The sequence below is a fragment of the Dasypus novemcinctus genome, chromosome 21 (assembly GCF_030445035.2).
Source record: "Dasypus novemcinctus isolate mDasNov1 chromosome 21, mDasNov1.1.hap2, whole genome shotgun sequence".
NCBI lineage: Eukaryota > Metazoa > Chordata > Mammalia > Cingulata > Dasypodidae > Dasypus > Dasypus novemcinctus.
In genome coordinates, this window is record NC_080693.1 from 50072307 (window position 1) to 50095152 (window position 22846).

Here is a 22846-nt window from a genome sequence, read left to right on the forward strand (position 1 = left end):
TTTTTTAAAAAAAAAATCAGGATAGGAAGATAAACAAATACACCCTATCATTTAGAACTTTCTAGTCTGCTTTTTAATAATTGAAGTGCCAGAGCCAGCTCAAACACTAATCAATACATTTTCAATTTAAAATATCTTCATTGGAGCCTAACAAATGTAAATTCTGTATATATGTCTTCACCAAGAGAAGCCTTTTGGTTTAGCTTACAATATACTACAGAACTGAGATTACAGGCTTTTATATTACCAAGCAGTTAGGGGCCTAGTATCTGCTGCCATACATCATATCTTAACCCTAACAACTCTGAGTTTTAGGTATGATTCTCCTTCTTTCACAATTCAGGACATTGAGGCTCAGAGATATTAACTCATTCGTTCTAAGATAGGAAGCTGGGACAGGAACCCAGTTCTATCCATTCCCAACCCTTCAATTCTGAAAAAACAGTTGTTTTTTCAGGATCAGCAAAAACAACCAAAAAATGTGAACTGAAAATCCAACAAGTATGGACATGGAAAAGAAAACACTATTGATGCAGTGTAGAGCCTCAAAAGCCCACAAGCAACCCTCTGTCCAGTCTTGTTTTGAGGACTAAGTATCACGGAGTGTTATTCCCAAGAAGTCTTTCCTCTTGTCCACCAATGTGACCTCACCTGTTTCTAGAGCACCCACTCTACTGTGTTGTCACCTCCCTGATCAATAGTTCCAGCCTAGAGCTGTTGACTGAGAGCTCCTGGGCACCTTGTGTTCAACCCCACCCAAACTTAGTTCATCTCTTCTCATTCCCCTCCCAAGCCCATTTCTCCTGAATTTCTTCCCTTAGTTAATAGCATGGCCATGACCTTCCATCTACCCATCTATGATTTCTCTTCTTTCACCTCCACATCTAACCATCCAACCAGTGCTGTCATCTCTGCCTCAGTGACTACTTCTCCTGATCTGATTCCTCACCTCTGGGCCAACTACAAGGTCCTGGTTAAAGCCCTAGTTTGCAGTCCTCAGGTTCTGCAGCTACCTCATCACTTGTATCCCTGGCCCTGGTTACTCTCCTCCGAGGAGCTTGTCCTTCACACTGCTACCAGCATTATCCTTCTGAAAGTAAAATTTGACCATGTCTCTCCCTGCTCCAAAACTTCTGTTGATGACCAGCCTATATGACTAAGGCCAAATGTCTTAGCATGGGCTATTCACATGCTGACTGATCCTTGCTCTCCCCACATGAACCCTCCAAAACACTAGCCACACTGACTTTCACAGCCTTCCCTCACAACACCCTTGCTTAGCTCTGCTTTTGGACCTGCTGTTCCTTGACTTGGAATGCTCTTACCCCAGCCCCTCCTGCCTGCAAGATGTTTGCTCATTCCAGGCCTCCAGCAGGTACCACCTCCACTAGTATAATACATTAACCAAGGCTCCATGCACAGTCAATGTTTGTATCCTCTTTGGCGCTCTAGCACTATTCTTACTCCTTCCATGGCCCTTGTCATATTGCACTGGGATTGTGTTTACTTGTCTGCTCTCCCTGTGGGACTGAGCTCTTTCAAGGCAGGGACTGAGTCCCATCCACCTCTGTCCTCAGCTTCTAGCAGAGTACTGGGCTTATAGTAGAGGCAAGGGCAAAGGAGTTTGTCAAATGAAAGGGATGGTGGGCATGGGTTGGAGAGTGGTGGTATGGAAGAAAGAGACAGAAAAAAAGTCTTTCATGACAGGCTGCTTTTTAACAAGTTTATCTGATCAGTCATGAGCGCTGAGGAGGGCTCTTACGGACTGGCTAGAACCTGACTCATTCACTTTTCTTGCCCTCAGTGGCTTCCTTCCCAAGGGTCAACTGGAGCATTTGCAGCAGTCACAGGAAAAAGGATGAGAAATTGGTGTTCGGCAGTGTGAGCTAAAAAAAGAAAACTTCAAGCTTATTGAAACTTCCAACAATCAAAATGTATAAGCCTAGACAATTATTTTGCCTATTCTACTTTACTCTGATCCTCTTTTCTGAACATAATGAAAAAATAAATGAAAAGAAAGCTCTCAGTTCTGTAACTTTTGGGCCTTTGGGCAGACTACACTCAAAAATCAAATGCTTGAAAATAATTTTTAATATTATTTCATCTATTTTTTTCCTAAAAATAGTGCAACTCTATAAAACCCTTTGGAAAATAGAGAAAAGAAGATCGAAATGATAGAGTCTGTTTATCCTAATGAGACCTACCCTTCAGCATTTTTGTGTTTTTCTTTTCTTTTTCCCACCTAAGATGGCTCCCTCATCAGTTTGCTTGTTGTTTTTGCTTATTGTTTGCATTTGTTGTCTGCTTGTTGTCTGTTTTATTTTCTTTAGGAGGCATCGGGGACTGAACCCGGGACTGCCCGTGTGGGAGGCGGGCACTCAACCACTTGATCCACGTCTGCTCCCCGCTTATTTTGGGAGTTTTTTGCTTGTTGTGTGCTGGTTGTTTGTTCATTGTTATTTGCTCACTGTCTTTTGTTGTTTTTGCTCATTGTCCGCTTTTTATTTTTGCTTGATATCTGCTTATTGTCTGCTCGTTGCTTGTTTTCTTTAGGATGCATCAGAAACTGAACTCAGGACCTCCCACGTGGGAGGCAGGCGTGCAACAGCTTGAGCCACATTCACTTCCCTGTGTATTTCTTTTAAATATTTTTTTTTTTAAAGATTTATTTTTATTTATTTAATTCCTCTCCCCTCCCCCGGTTGTCTGTTTTCTGTGTCTTTTTGCTGCGTCTTGTTTCTTTGTCCGCTTCTGTTGTCCTCAGCGGCATGGGAAGTGTGGGCGGCACCATTCCTCGGCAGGCTGCTCCCTCCTTCGCGCTGGGCGGCTCTCCTTATGGGTGCACTCCTTGCGCGTGGGGCTCCCCTACGCGGGGAACACCCCTGTGTAGCATGGCACTCCTTGCGCGCATCAGCACTGCGCATGGGCCAGCTCCACACGGGTCAAGGAGGCCCAGGGCTTGAACCGCGGGCCTCCCATGTGGTAGACGGACGCCCTAACCACTGGGCCAAAGTCCGTTTCCCTCTTTTAAATATTTTATTCTATTTATAGGATCTGGGTTTGTTTTATACAGTTGCAAATAGACCATAGATGTAATTTTATGTACTGCTTTTCCTCACTCATAGCATAAACCTGTCTTCATATTATCATGTAGTTTTCATAGCAAGAATTTTCAATAATTCCATCATCTTTCAGTGATTATATAATTCAGTCTCTTTTACTTAATTATACATTTAATTTTGGATTTTTAGGTTGCTCCAGTTTGTCATTATAAACAATGCTGCAGTGAACATCTTTTTGCATAAAGCTTTGTCCATATTTGTGGTTGGATCTTTAGATAATAATAAACAATTGGTGTTTTCTTTGTATCAAGTGGTATGCTAGTTTACATTTACAAGAACCTTGTAGGTCGATCATTTTATTCTCTCCATTTTACAGATGAGGGAACAAGCACAGATAAACTAGGTACCTTGCCCAAGGTAAGTGGCAGAGCCAGACTAAACCCAGGAAGCCTGAAATCGATGTTCCTTCCAGGAATGTAGTTTCTTGGGTCAAAGGTTTATTGTGGGTTTACCCACAGGAAGACCTTTTAAAAATAAAGCTCATTCCAAACCTCCACATTTTTACTTAGTGTCTTCAGGTTATGTCTAGTCTTCTAATGTGCCAAATAGATCAAGAATGAAATAGGAAAATCTCCAAATGAAACTGATAAGCTGGTTCACCTTCCTCCTTGTAAAGCAAAGTAAAGTTTCCCAAGAGGACCTGAGGAATGTTTTTAGTTAACAAGGTTAGAATCATTACATTCATGTCATTCTGGTGCTTTTGCTTTTTTAAATAGACAGTGCCAACATGTTCTTACATTCTGTGCCATTCCCACCTACATCCCTGCAGTGTATCCCTGAGTTATTTTTCCAAGAAACAGTGCCACCATGCAGGCCAACTGCTTTGCAAGGGGAGTTAAGCTGTTCTCTTGGGGGAAGGGGAGTGTCTGTTAAGCACAACAGAATGCTCTTGTTCTCCTACATAGCTTGTTATCATTCAGGCAGTCAGAAGTCAGAAGTCAAAATGGACTGCTAGGCTGAAGGTGAGTTTGGGACAATGGAGGCTTTTGGGATTTGCCCTGTTTCCTGGGAGAGGTCACTGTTCCTCTTGCTATCCTGAGCCTGGCCACGTTTAGTAGTCCTGGGCAAATGTGTCAGTCCCTGAAAAAGTCAGCAAAACTTTTTGATCAAAAGAATGTGGTGCTCTTAAGGGTTTTCTGAATCCCATCTGTGAGCTGTGTGTTGAGTTGGCGTGGGATCAGACAGGCTGCTATGAATCGGCTGGGTGAGCTTATGCCTCGGTTCCTAGCTGCAAAGGGGTGGCACTTCCCTCATAGCGTGGTCATAAGGATTAAATAATATATCGAAAGTGTCTAGCCTATGCATTCTGGCATATGATTGGCACTAGATAAATGTTAACTTCCTTTCCAGATGGCCAAGTTTTAAACATTATGGTTATAGCCCACCTGTGGAGATTTTTTCCTGTGAAACAACCTTGAGGAACAGTTCAGTAGCACTCTTAAAAAACAGTTCCGAATAATACTAGAAAAGAAAAAGCCAGTTTTGTGCATTTTCTAGCTCTTACAAATGGCCCTGGATCACACTGCGACCAGGGCCAGACTAAAGCATGTGGTCACCCCAGGCTTTGTAATAATGTTGTGTCCTTTAAAAGAAACGTTCTTTAAATATTTGACATTTCTTTAGATAAGTTGAGCACCACATAGAGAAGGGACGGAAAAGGAGGATGCCGGGGCAGTTTTCTTGTGCCCAAATGGGAACATATGTACTTCACTTAGCAAAACAAAAGGTCTTCTGTTAACTGAATCCACACTTCTTGGACAGAAATTTAGTCACCAATTTAGCAATTTAGGCCTCTTGGAGGGCTCACACTCACCCCACCACCAGGGCCTTAGTGGCTTATTAAAGGAATAAAGAATTCCTTCCAACTCTAGTCTTTCCCAATAGTGTTTTAGAGCCCCTTATCCACACATTCATTTAACAAATATTTATTGGATACCATTTATTTGCAGCGATTATTCTAAGCACTGGGGATACTATAATGAGAGAAAGGAAGAAAAAAGACAAAATCCTTGCCTATTGCTATTCTAGATGATTTCCTGCTCCCTCTTTTAATCTGGATTTGAGGCCTTGACAAGTTTCTATTGATCTGTTTGTTGGCACTATACAGATACCTTCAGCCAACGAACACAATGCTATTTATTATAGACAAGTAGAAAGTGATTCTGATTTAACTAGCTTTTCAGCAGGAGTTCCTTTCTTTCTTTTTTTTTTTTTTTTTTTAAAGATTTATTTATTTATTTATTTATTTAATTCCCCCCCCCTCCCCCAGTTGTCTGTTCTTGGTGTCTATTTGCTGCGTCTTGTTTCTTTGTCCGCTTCTGTTGTCGTCAGCGGCACGGGAAGTGTGGGCGGCGCCATTCCTGGGCAGGCTGCACTTTCTTTTGCACGCTGGGCGGCTTTCCTCACGGGCGCACTCCTTGCGCGTGGGGCTCCCGCACGCGGGGGACACCCCTGTGTAGCAGGGCACTCCTTGCGCGCATCAGCACTGCGCATGGCCAGCTCCACACGGGTCAAGGAGGCCCGGGGTTTGAACCGCGGACCTCCCATGTGGTAGACGGACGCCCTAACCACTGGGCCAAAGTCCGTTTCCCAGGAGTTCCTTTCTTAGTGGAATAGATTCGTGTCTGCTAGGCTGAGTTCGACTTACCTGTCTGAAAATTAGCTCTTATTTTTGAGAGCATCAAAGATGCTCATTATTTAAAGGAACTCTGCCCTGAAATGAACAGTTCTCACGCTTACATACACCACCCTCTACTCTAGCACTCATTGTTTCAATTTGCCTGGTTCATTTATAGTAGGGTTTACCTATTATCTTAGGTAAGGGTTGATCAATGAGAAACACCTGTCTGGGCCAAGATGTTTTCTTTCCTTGCTTACAGTTTCAGTGATTCCTATAGCCCCTCTATCCTGTACCTCAGTCGTGCCGACGCCTGTGTTTACGGCTGGGGATAAAGTAGGAGTGCAGGCCAGTCTCTGCCTTCCAGGCTCCTGCAGTCTCCTGTGAGAAGGATGCGGGAACAAAACAAAACAAAACAAAAAAAAAAAAACAGGATACAGCGTTGGTATTGGATGCTGTTTTGGGTGCTAAAAAGCTGCTGGGGGCAATATACCAGAAATGAGTTGGCTTTTACAATAGGATTCATTAGGTGAAAAGCTTATACTCCTGAGGCTGTGAGGGTGTCCTAACCAAGGCAGCATCAGAGATGTGGTCTCCCTGAGATACAGCTGTGGCAGTCAGGCACGTGGCAGGGCACAGTGGCCGTGGCCGCTCATCTCTCCCCTTTCCTCCAGGCCCTTTACTTTCAGCTTCTGGCTTCAGTGACTCCTCTCAGCTTCTAGGAGTTTTTCTGTCTCTGCAACTTTTTTCTATATCTGCAGCTTTTTACTCCTCCATTTATAAAGGACTCCAGTCAAAGGATTAAGATACAGTCTAATCAAATGCCCTTAACTGAAGTAATTTAATCAAAAGTTCCCACCTACAAGAGGTTTACATGCACAGGAATGGATTAGCTTAAGAAGATAAATTTTCTGGGGTCCAGAAAAACTTCAAGCTGTCACGGATGCTATTTAGGAGGAGGGAGTGATTAACCTTGCTCAGGAGAGTCACGAGTCCTCCCTGCCCAGGTAATATTTCAGCTGAGACTTGAAGACTAAATGGAAAATTGTCAGGGAGATAGGAAGTGAAGGCACCAGGGGTAGACACAGGGGAGGTGAAAGACAACCTTCCAAGCATGGGAAACAGCAAGGCGGGGGCAGGGGAAAGCTCGGCAGGCTTCAGAAGCAGCATGGGGTGCACTTAGGAGAATGCTGCATGGCATGTCTGGAAGGTGGGTGTGAATCCGCTGTAGGAGATAATAACAAAGGCAAGTGCCCGCTGAGTGCCCACTGAAGGCCAGGCCCAGTCTGCATGTTTTACATGTAGAGACTCATTTGTTATGTGGGGGAGTATCTTAGTTTGTCACAGCTACTGTAACAAATACCACAAACTAGTTGGCTTCAACAGCAGGAATTTATTGTCTCATAGTTTTAGAGGCCAAACTCCAAAATCAAGGTGTTGGAAAGGCCGTGCTTTCTCTGAAGTCTGTAGCATACTGGTGGATTGTTGGCAATCCATAACACAATTCCTGTCTGTATTCAATGACCATCTCTGTCCCCATCTGTCTCCTACTATGTCCAAATTTCCTCTGCGTATAAGGACTCCAGACATACTGGATTAAAGGCCTACCCTGGTTCTGTGTGGTCTCAACTAATAACATCTCAATAACATCTTCAAAGAACCTATTTACAAATGAGATCCCATTCACAAGCCTGGGGGATAGAATTTGAATATTCTTTGTGGAAGGATATGATTCAGTCCATAACAGGAAGTAAGGAAGATGATCTTGTAAATGCAGTTCTGCAGTGAACTGTGCATTTCTTCACCTCAATATTTCTGAGCCTCATTTTCCCCTCTTTCTTCCTTCAACAATCACAGACCACCATGGAATTGTTATGGAAGGTAAATACTTTCTTTGCTATTCTAAACTAATTCCATATTAATGTATTAAAATTAGAAAGGAAATACATTAAAGTATGTTGTGAATTGGTTAGAGATTATCCATCATTTGGGATTATACCAGCCTTTGTTGTTGACCTAGATAATCAAGATCTGAGAGTGTTTAAAGAGACATACATCTAGACATTCCAGTCATTCAACAGCGAGCCCCTCCCATGTGCCAGATGCTATTCCAGATTTGGTGATACTGCAGTGAACAAAACAGGCACGATTTCCTGTCTCATGGGGTTGACGTTGTAGTTACAAAGAGTCAGACAATAAACAAAAAATAGAAGTAGAATATTTATAGTGTGGTGGGTAGTGATAAGTGCTGCAGGGAACAATCGGAGGGGGAGTGGTGAGTGCTGACTCTGGGGGTGGAGGGTCACTTCAAGTAGGGTTGCGAGGGAAGGCCTCATTGAGGAGGTCATATCTGAGTCAAGTGCAGAAGACGCCAAGAGCCCTGGCCATGCCGCAACCTGCCAGGAAAGGCAGTCTAGGGAGGCCCTGGCCAGAGCAAAGGACTGAGAAGGGAGCATGCCTGGCGCAGGAAGAGGCCTGTGACTTGAGTGTTTTGAGCAAGGGGAGAAGAGTTGTTGGAGATGAGGTCAGAGGGTCCGGAGGAGCTGGATATATGGAGCCTTGTAAGTCACTGTGCTATCCAGGGGCCATGTGCTGGGGTGGTTATTCCTGGTACATGCGTGGGTACTGGTAAGAGTCCTGGACCTCAGTTTATCTTTAAATGCAAATCATAGTAATGGAATCATCACTCTCACAAGGTAGTGAAACACTGTAAAAATGTTAGTTTACGAATAATCCATCTTGAAGGTAAAAAGTGAGCCAACGTATTCCCAAGCAGTCTTGCTTGTCTGATTTGCTGGGGGGAGGGGCGGATTTACAGCTCTGTAACTGGAGGGCAGCAGGAATCATCTTGGCTGAAATCCCTTCTTCTCCCTGCCCGCCCCTCCCCCAATTCCACCACTGTCCTCTGCTCCTTTGAAAGAAAGCTTCTTTGTGCAATATCATATCCCATTCTACCCACGGATTGAACTGTGTACCTTGCGTATGAATGCCTGGGTGGTAGAAATAGCACCCTGCATCTGGCCCAAGAGTATGTTTATTTTTGCTTATTAGTGAGAGATACAAGACTGCCTGTTCATGACTTGTCACAGATCTATTTGGGGGTTGTGACCTGGCAACCAGTGTAGAAGCCATAGGCAAGCAACTGACTTGGCCTTGGAGAACCTTGATTTCCTCCTCTCTAAAAAGAAGGATTATGCTATCAACCTCAAATGTTTGTGGCGAGATAAATTGCATAATGTATCTAGCACAGTATCTGACAATCAGTACATACTAAATTCAGTTCCCAAGTCATTTTCATCAGTAGTGCTCTGATGAATGTGAAATAGCCCTTGGTTAGGCATGAGGGAAAGGGGTACAGGCAAATTGCTTTCCTATGTTTGTCTTTCATCCCATATTAATGAAAGGGGTCCCCACTTCTATCTAAGGCTCTCCCTAAAACCAGTCAACTCCATGGGCATTATGTTCCCATTCATCTCTGCCCTTTTCCCACCCTCCCGTCTTCCCATCTCTGCCCTTTCTATCTGCATCCTGGAGGAGCAGTTAGAGCACTGGATTTAGAAGACCTGAGGTGCCATCCCAGCCAGGTAGATCACTAAGTCCTGCCAGTCTTAATGCTAGGGCAGAAGAGGGACCTACACTGTAGAAATCTACAAACCCAGTGATTCTGAGAAATGCTCTAATAATATCTCCCAGCTTAACACATCTCTCTGGAAGTTTTCCAAGTGCCTTCATAGCTATCACCCTGCCTCCTTTTTCAGTTTTCTTGGGAGGCCATTTGATGGCAAATATTCTTATTTTTCTGTTACAGTTGGAGACACTGAAACCCCCTGGAGGTAAATAATAACCCAAGATCACATGGTGAATGGGAGATCAAGCCAGGACCAGCATCTGGCAAATATAACTTCTGAAGGGCTACTTTACCAAGCCTTCTATGAAACATCATCTGCTCTTTATTTAAGTATGAGGGGATATTAAATTTGGGAGAATAAAATAGAAACAATTAAAGGATCTGGCAAGAGAATGTAAAATGCATAGGGAACATCTCATTTCTTTGTGCCTTTTTATTTTTTTAGCTGTTTGAGCATGCACATGATTTTTCTTCTTCCTTATTCCCAAATGTTCTTCTTTTTTAAGTCAAATTTTAAAGCACTGAACCTTCAGTACCTGACTACCTTGGGGCCTAACCTCCCTTGGTTTTCTCTGCCAGGAACTGAGGAAGCAACTCAACTATAGACAGCAAAACAAATATACAAACAAAAAATCTACATCTAAGGGGTTTTAAATGTATTTCCCTCTGAGAAGTTGTCAGCCTATGCTTCAATTGTAATGAGGTAGCATGAACTCAAGTCTTGAAGGAGAATATTTGCATCTAGTTTTCCCTCTTCCTAACTGCATGGCTTTTGGAAAGTTTCTCTGAGTCTTGGTTTCCTTCACTTACAAAATGAGAATAATCAAAACAGCCCCACAAAGTGGTTGTGACAATGAAGTGAGATAATGTCTGGGAACATGTTCTGTAAATTGTAAAATGCTCTTGAAATGTAAAACTCTATTAATATTTCATGGGACCCTTGGAGCATTGCCATGCAAAAGTGTAGTTAATGTGCTCAGGAATATAGATGGATGGTGTATTAGTCAGCCAAAGGGAGTGTGGATGCAAAATACCAGAAATCTGTTGGGTTTTATAAAGGGTATTTATTTGGGGTAGAAGCTTACATTTACCAGTCCATAAAGCATAAGTTATTTCTCTCACCAAAGTCTATTGTCGCATGTGGGAGCAAGATGGCTGCTGACGTCTGCCAAGAGTTCAGGCTTCCTGGATTCCTCTCTTCCTGGGGTTTGGTTCTTTCTGGGCTCAGGTGCCTTGCTGAGGCCAGCTATAAACTATCAGGTGACCAGCTCTGTCTGTCTCCCTGGGGCTCAATTCTCTCTGGGCTCAGCTGCTCCATTCCTCTATGTGCTTACTTCCCCGGGCTCCAGCTCAAAACTCCAACTAACACCTGTGCCTTGTCGTTTTCTCAGTGAGTGCCCGCCCCCATGGTGGCCACTGATGTGGCCTAATCAAAGCCCTAATAATAATCATAATCATAATCATGCCCAAATAATGCAATATTTCTTTTTGGAATTCACAACCAATATGAAACTGCTATAGATGGTGTGCATGGCAGGAGCTCTGCCATGCCTATACTGTATTCAGACTCTAGCCTAAGCCATTCACCTCCCGTCATCTTGCTTTCCACCCACTTGACTGCCAACCCTGTGTTAAGTAAAATAAATAGCCACTTGCATTGGGTGTTGCCGGGAATGACCACTTTCTGGAAAGGGCTTTTCTAGAAGACAAAAACAATTGACCTAGAGGAGCTTTCTGAGAAAATGGAACACATTCTATGGGGTTGCAGATAAGCATCACCTGCTGATAAGCCAGTTTCAGTCCAGGAGGGAGGCTTATCATATTGGACAAGCATACTAATCAATATGTACTAATCAGTATATACCTGCTCACCAACATATACCTGCTATATATTGCTAATCAATATATACCTGCTCCCCACTTTTTACGGCCCCCCTATGTAAAATGGAAATATAATATCAGCTAATTAGAATGTTTCTCACTTGCCTCAGCATTTGTCCTATATCAGCCTCCCCTCCATACTCCCTCGATGGAAATCCCTTCAGCTTTCTGAGTGGGATGCTGCCCTAATCATGAATTGCTCAGTAAAGCTGCAAGATCCTGAATTGCATGAAAAGTTTTTCTTTCTACACCTGCTACCCACTTTTCCTCCTCACTTCGAAGACAATTAGTCCATCAATTTTGTATTCTCAGCTTTACCCAAGCTCCTCTGGTCAACAGTCCAGTTTTTCTACTCAGACTACCCTGACCCTGACTACCTTTTTATTTTCTTGTTAATTTTTAATTTAATTTAATTTTTTAATATATATATATATTTAAGAGATACATAGATCACACAAAATGTTACATTAAAAAAATATAGGAAATACCCATATATCACACCCCCCACTTTTCCCACATCCACAACTTCTTTCATTAGTGTGGTACATTCATTGCAGCCTTTATTTTAAAGACCGTCCAAATGCCACCTGGGGTCCTCTTACTCAAGATGCTGACAGCAAGCAACATGGCCATAGAGAGGAGAATAGAGAAGAAAAACCCCTCGTCGCTGGCTCAGCCTCTCTCCTATGGGTCTAAGAAGAGTTCTACCCTCCTTTGAAGGCAGTTTAAGAACCAGTGGTGAATGTAGAGCTTATATTCCAGAGGGGAAGCTATACTGTGAACATGTAAATATACAAATAAATAATAAGTAAAATAAAATAATAAATAATGTTTCAGATTGTGAAGGAAATAATACAAGGTTAGTAATTAGCAAGAGACTGGGGATAGGATAGCGAGTGGCTAATTTAAGATAGGATGGTCAAGGTCCTGGGTTGTGGCTTTTGTTGTCCTTTTTTTAGATTTATTATTTAGTTATTCCACCCCCACCCCCACCCCCTCACCCCACCCCCACCCCCATTTTCTGCTCTCTGTGTCCATTGGCTGTGTGTTTTTTGTCCACTTGCATTCTTGTCAGCAGCACCGGCAACCTGTGTCTCTTTTTGGTTGCATCATCTTGCTACATCAGCTCTCCGTGTGTGTAGAGCCACTCCTGGGCAGGCTGTGCTTTTTTTGTGTGGGGTGACTCTCCTTGAGGGGCACACTCCTTGCACGTGGGGCTCCCCTACTTGGGGAAACCCTGCAGGACACAGCACTCCTTGTGCACATCTGCACTGTGCATGGGCCAGCTCACCACACAGGTCAGAAGACCCTGGGTTTGAACCCTGAACCTCGCATATGGTAGGTGGACGCTCTTACCAGTTGAGCCAAATCTGCTTCCCCTTTAGTTTTTTAACTTCCCTCCCCACCCCATGCCCCTTATGAACATGAAAGCTCACAGCTCCACTTGATGTTGGCAGCTATCCCAGTACCCTGATGGGAGCTAGGTTTAGGATAATGCCATCATTCTAGATAATAACAGAAAAAGAAAAAAAGGAGTCCTTGATTCTGTTTTTTAGCCACAGTATCACTGAACCCTGAAGCCCACCTAACTCTGGACTTTGCAGTTAGGTGAGCCAACAACTTGTTCAGGCTGTTTTGATTTGGGTTTTCAATGCCCTACAAACAAAGGCAGGATCGCTCCTGGGGTTATCATCCCCACCCCAGGCAGCTTATCCTAGCTACACCCAACTCTTTCTGTCTGGATCCTGACAAACTTCAATTTCTCCATCTTCTTGCATTTCCAGAGATGCCATTTCCTAGCTGAGACGCTTCTTAATAGGCCTGATATATTAATGATATTTGACAAATGTCTGTTGAACTGAGCTGAGTGAAAAATCCAAAGGGCTGCTTAAATTGCTGGGGGGAAGGAATGGAGGGGGGGAAGATGCAGAAAGCTGTAGTCTCCCAAAAGATAAGGGTATTCCAAAACCTCACAGCTCTTTCTATGTCGTGGAGAGCTTTCACATACCTTATACCATCTTATACTATACCAGGGACCATCATCTATTTCACAAATGAGGAAATAGAGACATACTCAAAGGTATTCTGACTCAAATTTCTCACTCTTTTATGGCTCTGAAAATAAACTGGAAAATTCAGTCACATTTCAAACAAACCAGCTGAACAACCAAAGTGATATACATAGGTTTATTGATCTAGGGGAGCAGAGTCTAGAGAAAATGGTGTGGAACACATGTTCATCCAAGATCAGCCAGGCACCAGGGAGGTGGCATAGTTGAGTCAGGAATAAAAATCCTTTTCTGGTCTGCAACCAGACTGGCTGTAAACCCTACAGACTCTTGGAAAAACTGGATAAAGCCTTGTACAGCACTTTCCTCCCACTCTCACCCTTATTATGGTATCAATAAATTTATTGCACTTTTTTCTTTTTTTAAATTTATTTATTTATATTTTATTACATTCAGAAAATATGAGGTCCCCATATACTCCCCACCCCCTCACCCCACTCCTCCCCCCATAGCTAAAATCTCCTCCATCATCATGAGACATTCATTGCATTTGGTGAATACATCTCTGAGCACCGCTGTACCTCATGGTCTGTGGTCCACATCATAGCCCACACTCTCCCACATTCCATCCAGTGGGCCATGGGAGGACACACAATGTCCGGTAATTGTCCCTGCAGCAACATCCAGTACAACTCCAAGTCCCGAAAATACCTCCACATCTCATCTCTTCCTCCCATTCCCCACACCCAGCAGCCACCATGGCCACTTTCTCCACACGCACTTTTTTCTTTGTGCAATTCATCTTTATTATCTTAATTTCCTTTATTTTTAATAACCCTCTAGTTTTAGTATAGTGTTAGATTTACAGCAAATTTGTGAAGATAGTACAAAGACTCCATATATCCCACACTCAGTTTTCCTTATTAACATCTTACACTAAAATGGTACATTTATCATAATAAATGTACCAATATTGATGTAGTATTATTAACTAAACTTCATATTTTATTCATATTCCCTTACTTTTTTTACTTAATGTAAAAAATTAAGTGCGTCCTTTATGACTCCACTGGGAGAGGAGTCTGGAAGCTTGTGCCTGATTTCCTCTAACCATGCCCATGTGTCTTTTCCCCTTTCTGATCTTGTACTGTATCCTTTCCCTGTAATCAGTCTTGGTCATGAGTGTGACTGTGTGCTGTGTCCCATGAGTACCTTTAGTGGATCACTGAGCCTGCCTGTGGTCTTGGGGACCCTCAATATATTCCCTCAATTGGGATATATCTAATGTTTTTTCTCTGATTAGCTTAGATTACAGGTTTGGGGGAGGAAGACCACAAAGGTAAAGTTCCATTCCCATTTCATCATATTAAGGGTACATACTATCAATATGACTTATCACTGTGCATGTTAACCACCACCTGGCTTGAGGGGGTGTTTGTTAGGTTTCTTTACTACAAAGTTACTCGTTTTCCCTCTTTCCATTCTGTATTCTTTGGAAAGAGGATACTCCACACAGCCCATACTTAAGGAGTGAGGTGTTATGCTCCACCTCCTTGAGAATGGAGTATCTTGTAAATTATTTACAGTTCTTCTGTATGGAAGATTTGGCTATTATCCCCCATTTTATGTATGTATGTATGTGTGTATGTGTGTGAGGACTGATTATTTTATATATTGGATTATAATCCAAGCCAACTTTATTTATTTTGTTGTTAAAATTGTTCTAACTTTGGCCATTGGGAGCTCTTTCTGTTGACTGATAGCACTTTTAACCCAAACATATGTTCTGAAGTCTTTTTACCTAAGAGTCTGGAACAAAGAATCAGAAGAACTGAGCCTTCCCTCTCCCACCTCCCTTAGTCAAGCCAATTCCAGGCTGTCTCAGTCAATTCTGTTTTCTTCTTCAGTTCAGGTAATTCTTCCTCCAACCCCCCAATCCCCCCAACTCAGCCACCAGGACTGCATCTGAGTTCTACGTGTCACAGCATTGAGTTGGGGTTTGGTGGGGAAGGCATCTGATACACAGATGTCCCGTTACCATTGCACTGATTCTCAGGTGTGGTTCTCTGTCCATCTACTTCATCACAAAGCAGACACCATTAGGCTCTACCAAATGGCTCTCATTTTCATTCTTGGAAACACAGGATGTTGGGGAATTCTCCCACACTGTGTTGGTGCCACAGAAAACACAGGGTGACTGCTTTAGGTCCTCTTTACGCTCAGACTCTCTCACAGCAGTCTCTGCCTTCTCTTCCCAGTCTCAGGGGTATGAGGAACACCTACACATTCCACAGGTCTCAGCTAAGAATCAGGACAGGGTTCCTCTACTCTTGGATTCCCACGTTTATCTGCAGGTACTATCATCCCTACTGCCTGTGAAGCTGACTCTGAGGAGATGGAAAAGCAGGCCCCCTTATCAGTACACTCACCATCAGCTTTCTTATTTGCATTTCCTCTTTTCCTCTTGGGAGATGGAAGTGGGGAGAAGGCAGCTTGGCTCAACAAGTATTCCATTAAATCATTACAACTTACACCAGGACTAGGATGTTCGGCTTAAGAACCAATAATTTGGAAAGTGGATTTGACTCAACTGATAGTGCATCTGCCTACCACATGGAAAGTTCAGGATTTAAACCCAGGGCCTCGTGGCATGTGTGGTGAGCTGGCCCACATGCAGGTGCTGATGTACACAAGGAATGCCATGCCACGCAGGGGTGTCCTGCATATAGAGGAGCCCCATGTGCAAGGAGTGTGCCCCGTAAGGAGAGCCATCCCCTGCAAAAACCACACAGCCTGCCTAGGAGTGGCACTGCACACACAGAGCTGATGCAGCAAGATGACACACACACACAAAAAAGAGACACAGATTCCTGGTGCTGCTGACAAGAATCCAAGCGGACACAGAAGAACACACAGAGTGAATGGACACAGAGAACAGACAACAGGGGGCGGTGGGGGGGGGGGGGAGAAATAAATAAAAAATCTTAAAAAAAAAGATTACAAATAAAACATTGTTTCTATTTTTTTAAAAAAGAAAAAAAGAACCAATAATTTGACAGTGTTGCTCTCTCCTTTTAGTCCCAACTTGGACTCCAGAGACCTTTAATCTAGTGATCTATCTGCAAGAGGCATTGGGGGAATAAAAACAAATGTAGTGATCTGGTGACACATCAGAACCAAAGAAAGTAAAAAGGAGCATCTTTTCCCCTTTTTTAACTTTGTATAAAGAGGAGAGCAGGACAGACAGAGGGGAAGTTGATTGTCTTCATCAGAGATCTCATCCATGTGTTTAGTTCATTTTTCATGTGTCAAAGGAGGTGATCTCTCTCTTCCAGGCTGTACTGGTTATCTTCTGAGAAAAAATAATAAGACCATAGATAGGTTTGCCTCACTCTTACACTGACCATGCATTACCCAGCCTTTACCCATGAATAAGGTATTATGATCCCCTATTTTACAGATGAGGAAAACAAAGTTTAGAGAGAGAAAGGGATTTGACCCAGGCAAACCAGAGAATGACAAGAATCTCCAGAATTTAAACATCTTCTATCTCTAAATTCTTTTCACTGGATCTTATTACCTTTGGGTAAGGAAGAAAAAACAAGGCAAAAAGCCCCTCACTTCTAGACATTTGGGGAAATTGTCATTATGTGAGAATTACAATAAGAGACTGCAATTCTTCAGCTTTTCTAAACTGCTGTCCTTCAGGTCCATGGAGGGGAGTATGCCATGATAAAAAGGAACAAGGCTGGGCATTAATTATTTGTTCATTCAACAAACATTTTATTAATGTCTATTAGTGTTAGATGCTGTTCTAGGTGTTGGGGATACAAAAAAGAGATGAGTAACACAAGGCTTTAAAGTGATTAGACTGTCAGGGATTGAATTATGTCCACCACAAAAAAGTATGTTCAGGTCCCAAACCCTGGTGCTATTGGTGTGAACCCATTTGCAAATAGGACCTTTGAAGATGTTATTAGTTAAGGTGTGCCCAAACTGAATGAGGGTGGGCCTTCATCCAATATGACTGAAGTCTTTATAGTCAAAGGAAATTGGTCACAGAAGAGGAATCCATAGAAGGAAGCCAGAAGTCAATGGAACCCAGAGGAAGACACCGCCATGTGCACTGCCATGTGACAGAAAAGCCAAGGACCAGCAGCCAGCAGGTCGCCAGCAGCCAGCCCCAGAGTGGCACAGTCTTCAAGGAGAAAGCATCACTTTGCTGACTGCTCAATTTTGGACTTCTCCTGTCCTCAAAACTGTGACCCAGATATAAATTCCCTTTGTTTAAGCTACCCCACTGTGTGGTATTTGTTTTAGCAAATGGGAAACTAAGACAGCTTGACTATGATGTTTATCATAAGAACCAAAAGGTCTTAGGAACCCCCTCTGTAGCAAGGGGAGACATGAGAACAAGTGAGTGAAATACAGCCATCTGGGAGGTCTCTTAGGCACTGATACCGAGTTTGATGGTGGGTCAAAAGAGATATTGGTCTTGGGAAGCAGAAGTAGGAGGCTTAATAGAGGAAGTGCCTCTTGGACTGAGTCTAAAAAATTTGTAGACATTTGCCAGATGGGTGGGGAAATGACCTTAAGGGCAATTGAGGGAGGGGAAGTGGCATGGGACAAGGTCCTGAAGCATGGAAGGACATGGAATGTCTTGGGAAATGCACTTCTGTGTAATTGAATTCTGATGTGCAGCAAGGGTTAAGGATAGAGATGAGACTCAAGAACTTGGAGAGAAGCTAGATCATGGAGGACCTTATAAACCCATGCTTACCCAAAACAGTGGCCTCTAGTCACATGTGACCATAGAGCATTTGAAATGTGGCTACTGTGACTCCAACTGAGGAGTTATTGTTTCAATTAATTTAAATTAAAAAAAACTTGTACTCAGTTCAGTTATTCAAAAACTTTTAGTTATGTTTAGAACAACTTAGATAAGTACATCTTCATCTGAATGAAATCTAAATACAATCAAGTATTTCCAGTGAAAGTTTAGCATCAGAATTGACATGTGCTGTCAGTGTAAAATATATACCAGATTTCAAAGATTTGGCATGACAAAAAGAATGAAAACATCTCATTAATAATTTTTATATGGATTACATGTTGAAATGATATTGTTTTGTTATATTGGATTAAATAATATAAAAATTAATGTGACCTATTTCTGTTTACTTTTTAAATTTTCTAGTAGCCACATTTTAAAAACTACGTATGTGGTTCAAATTATATTTGTGTTGGACAGTGCTTCTTAAGCATTGGGGTACACTGAAGAATTTTATGCAGGGATCACTCGTTGAGAAAGAATAGGTCCAGTGTGAGATGATGAGGGCTTGCCTTAAGACAGGGGCTTCAGGAATGGAGTATGAGGGAGATATTAAGGAGAGACAATGACAGCAGTAGTTCACAAACGTTAGCATGCATCAGAATCACCTGGAGGGCTTGTCAAACACAGATTGCTGGACTGCACCCTCAGAGATCCTGATTCAGCAGGACTAGAGTCAGGCCCAAGCATTTTTACTTCTGACTGGTTCCCAGATGTTTCTGCTGCTGCTCCTGGTGCAGGGACTCACTCTAAGAACCTCTTCTCTACAGGGCTTGGCAGCCAATCAGAGATATCAAGAGAGGGAGAGGAAGATATCTTTGACAATTTCCAGGTTCCTACTGTGGCTCTCCAGATAGACAGGGACTATACAAGGTGAAGCTTGTTTGGGATGAAGTAGGATGAGTTCAGTTAGGGGTATGTTGAGTTTGAGGTCCCTCTGGAACCCTCAGTAGGAGATGTCTAATGAGTAGTTAGGCATATATGGGTCTGGCACTCAGGAAGTAGACTGAATGATAGTTAAAGATTTGGAAATCATCAGAATATAATTGGTAGTTAGAGCCCTAAGCATGAATGAGATGCTCAGAGAGAAAGAAGGGAATGAGGAGATGAGGGCGAAGGACAGGCTGCTGATACAAAATATACCAAAATGGGTTGGCTTTTATAATGGGAATTTATTAGGGTAAAATCTTACGTTCTAAGGCTGTGAAAATGTCAAAATCAAGGCATTATCAAAGATGCTGTCTCACCAAAGTCAGCTGCTGGCAATTCTGGACTCCTGCCATGTGTATGTGGTAAGGCAAAATGGCAGCTGATCTCAACATTCTACTCCAGGCTCACTTTCTCCCTGAGCTCAGCTGTAGGCATTCAGGCATATGGCTGGTCTCTTCAGCTTGTGGCTGCTCTACAGATTCCAGGCTCAAACCTCTTTCTTGGCCTCTTGGGTTTTCTCTTTCTTTCTGTGCCTGGGGGCAATCCTGGAGTCCTCCCCGACATTACAGGGTGAAAAAAAAAAAAAGGCAGCTCTGCTCATCTCTCCTCTGTTTATAAAGGGCTCCAGTGTGAGGATTAGGACCCACCCTGGGCTCCACAATCTAGCAAAGGCCCTAAACTAATAAAAATGATCTAATCAAAAGGTTCCGTAATTGAATCTATAGCTGAAAAGTCCCACATAAAATAGATTTATAAGCACAGAAATGGGTTTGCTTTAAGAACAGGATTTTTTGGGGTACACAAAAGGTTCAAACCAGACAGGCAGATTCCTGTCACTGAAATTATCTTTTGATCAAAATCATAAGCATTCAAGAAAAATAAATATACATGAATATCCACTTATCACTTTGAACCCTATGCCTCTTGTATTTGATGACAATGACCCAGGCTAGGTACTAATTTCATAGAGCTTTAAAATCCTTCTTAGGATTATATCAAAGGTTTACATTCTTTGCCAATAATACAACAGAAGTTCAACAAAACCTTTATTTATGAATTTGATAACTAATGACATGGGCTTGGCCAAGTAATAGAACCTTTCTATGCTTCCGTTTTTCATCTGGAAAATTGGGAGATTGACGCCTCTCTCACAGAGTTGCTGGAAAAATGGGGATGTTTTATGTCAAGCACCTCACCTGGCATACAGTAGCCTCTCCATAAAGGGTAGTTTATTCTTATTACTGCTGTGAGACCACCTTCTGCTTCTCTAACTAGACTTTATTGTATTGGGGCAAAGGAGAGATTCATTTCACACTGAATTCTACCCCACGGCAAAGAGAGTAATTTAAAGAGTCAACAATAGCAATAACAATTTTAGTAATGTGGTGATTGTAATTTTAGAATTCAGGGGGAAAAAATCAGAATGATTTGTGTTGTCCATTGTTTCATTGTGTTTCTGTAGTAATTGATATGGAAGAAAAATAACCTTCCTTAAGTGCTAGGTACATTGAATATATTATTTCACTTAATTTGTCTTTAAATAAGGCTCTGGGGAATGGTTGTAAGGGTTTCTTAGCAAGAGGAGGTGAAGAGAGACAAGCTAGGACCCTATGATCCCAGCTAGTTTCTAGGCTCAGGCAATCGAACGCCAGATGGCTGGCAACAGTTCCGTCTCCACTTACGGGCAGGCTGGGCCTATGTAGACAAGCACAGTCTTGCTTGTGTTCATTTATTTTATTTTCTCTTCCACACCCTCCTGTTCTCATTTTCTTTGGGAACCTTAGCACCTCCTTTGAGTTGCCTGCTATTTTTCCCCAAACAAAACCATTCTCCACCTGAGGAAAAAAAAAGTCATCCTCACATTACCTTTAATCCAAATATCAATTTCAGCCTTGTAACCAGAGAGCCTTGTATAGTACAGGAACTTCGATTTAGATGAGGTCTGGAAAGAAGTAAAATTTAATTTGTGGGTCTTGGCTGACATCTCTCTTAGGCCTCCTGTACTTTTGTTTCCAGAGAATTCTCACCTCTCCTCAGGTCCCGGTGTGCTAATGAAACGGATTCTCTTTTTTTGTTTTTGTTTAGCACAGAATGAAGCCCGAATACATTTCCTTGTGGTTTGTTTACCAGCTGGGCTGAGCAGAATCAAAGCCACAGACTACCAAAGAGAACTCAAGACATGCAAAGAGCAGTAGAAGTCATTTAAAATGCTAAAAAATGAAATTAAATTAAAAATCAGAGACTAGGGGATTCCCTGTAGTTATTTTGTTGGGGGCGGGGGGTGGGTAGGAGGAGTTGACATATATATATAGTATATATAGTATATATAGTAAGTTATTTACCAAGCAAGCAGCAGTATTAGCAATGTAAATAATAATAATAAAGCATATTTACATATCCCCTCATCTAAGCAGCCCCTGAGCCCTTACTCTTTTTCTTCCTCCCAACTCCTACCACTCTGCCACTGAGAACTTCCATTAAGTGAACAGCAAGTTCCACCTATATTTTCAAACACTTCTCTTGAGTATTGACTACACCTCGTCTTGAAATCTGTTGAAATCTGAGGTTACTGTGTGCCCTCTTATTCTCCCTCAAGTCAAGGGTCAGATGGTAGGATGGGGTACACCTTGCTTCCCATTGCTACTTCCCAACAATTATTCCTCTACTCTCCTATTAAAACAACACTAAAACAAAAACACAATTACAATAAGAAACCCAGCTGTCTTACATTACCTCCTATAGCAGTTTGGTATTGTTTATGAATTCCAAAAATAGATATTGATTTATGTTTGTAAACTGGTCTGTTCCTCTGGGCATATCAGATTGTATTAGATTCAGAGGTTTCACTTTTCTTGATTAAGATATGATTAAGGCTTTGATTGGGCCACTACACGGCAGAGGAGAGAGTGGGGCTTTTGATGCTGGAGCCCTGGGAAGTAAGTACACAGAGAAGCAGATACATAAGGAAAGAGAGAAGTCTCTATTAGGCATGGCAGAGGCCCTGGGAAGAGAATCAGCCTGATAATCTACAGCTGACCTTGTGAAGAGAGCAGAGCAACAGAGCTCAGAAAGAAATGAGCCTTGGGGAGAGACACAAGCCTTCTGCTAATTTATGGCTGAGAAAAGAAGAAGCTAGGACTATGGAGCCTGAGGAGGAAGAGTAAGGCTGAACCCTCACAGAGACTGGCAGCCATCTTGCTCCAACACGTGGCAACAGACTTTGGTGAGGGAAGCAACTTATGCTTCATGACCTTGTAACTGTAAGCTTCTACCCCAAATAAATACCATTTACAATGCCAACAGATTTCTGGTATTTTGCATCAGCACCCCATCAGCTAATACACCTCCAGTTCCCCTTCCTCAGTTGTCACTTTCCCTCCTTCACTGACAACTTTAGGAACTGGTTCATGGTCTTTGGTCTATTGTAATCCATGCCATCAGTCTTAATAACTTTTACTAATCCAGCACCCTTGTCCATCAGCTCCTTGACTTCAACTCTACCTCAGCCCATATGCCCATGCCCACTTACCAGGCTATCATCTCTAAAAGCCTGCACCCTTTCCAAAATCATGATTTTAGAGATCCAATTTTTAGAACACATCTTCCCATCTTGTAAGGAATTCTCAGCCTCAGAGTGGCCTCTAACCTATTAATCCCACTACTGCTGGGATATGAGAAGCTGGCCCTGGGCTCCTCAGCCCTGGCACCTGGAACACAAAAGGACCAGAGCAGGCCACACAGGAAAGGGGTTCTGAACAGCCACCGGGGTCTTGTGGTCATTGGCATGGTTAGAAAATGCCCAAATCAAAGTGATGCTTTCTTCATGGA

The 22846-nt window shown here is 42.6% G+C and overlaps 1 protein-coding gene across 3 annotated transcripts in view; it reads left to right on the plus strand.

The window, feature by feature from the left end:
* MMD (monocyte to macrophage differentiation associated) overlaps positions 1–22846 on the plus strand; it is a 93997-nt gene that overhangs the window by 31311 nt on the left and 39840 nt on the right. The window contains exon 7 of one of the 3 annotated variants that reach the window (XM_004457623.4): positions 21104–21268. The exons of 1 other annotated variant lie outside the window; for it this stretch is intronic. In XM_004457623.4, coding sequence (XP_004457680.1) covers positions 21104–21157 — 54 coding nt within the window. In that variant the 3' untranslated portion in view covers positions 21158–21268. Of the gene's footprint in view, positions 1–9547; positions 9747–21103; positions 21269–22846 lie in introns of those variants that run through there. One more of the 3 variants, XM_004457624.4, reaches the window with a different exon arrangement.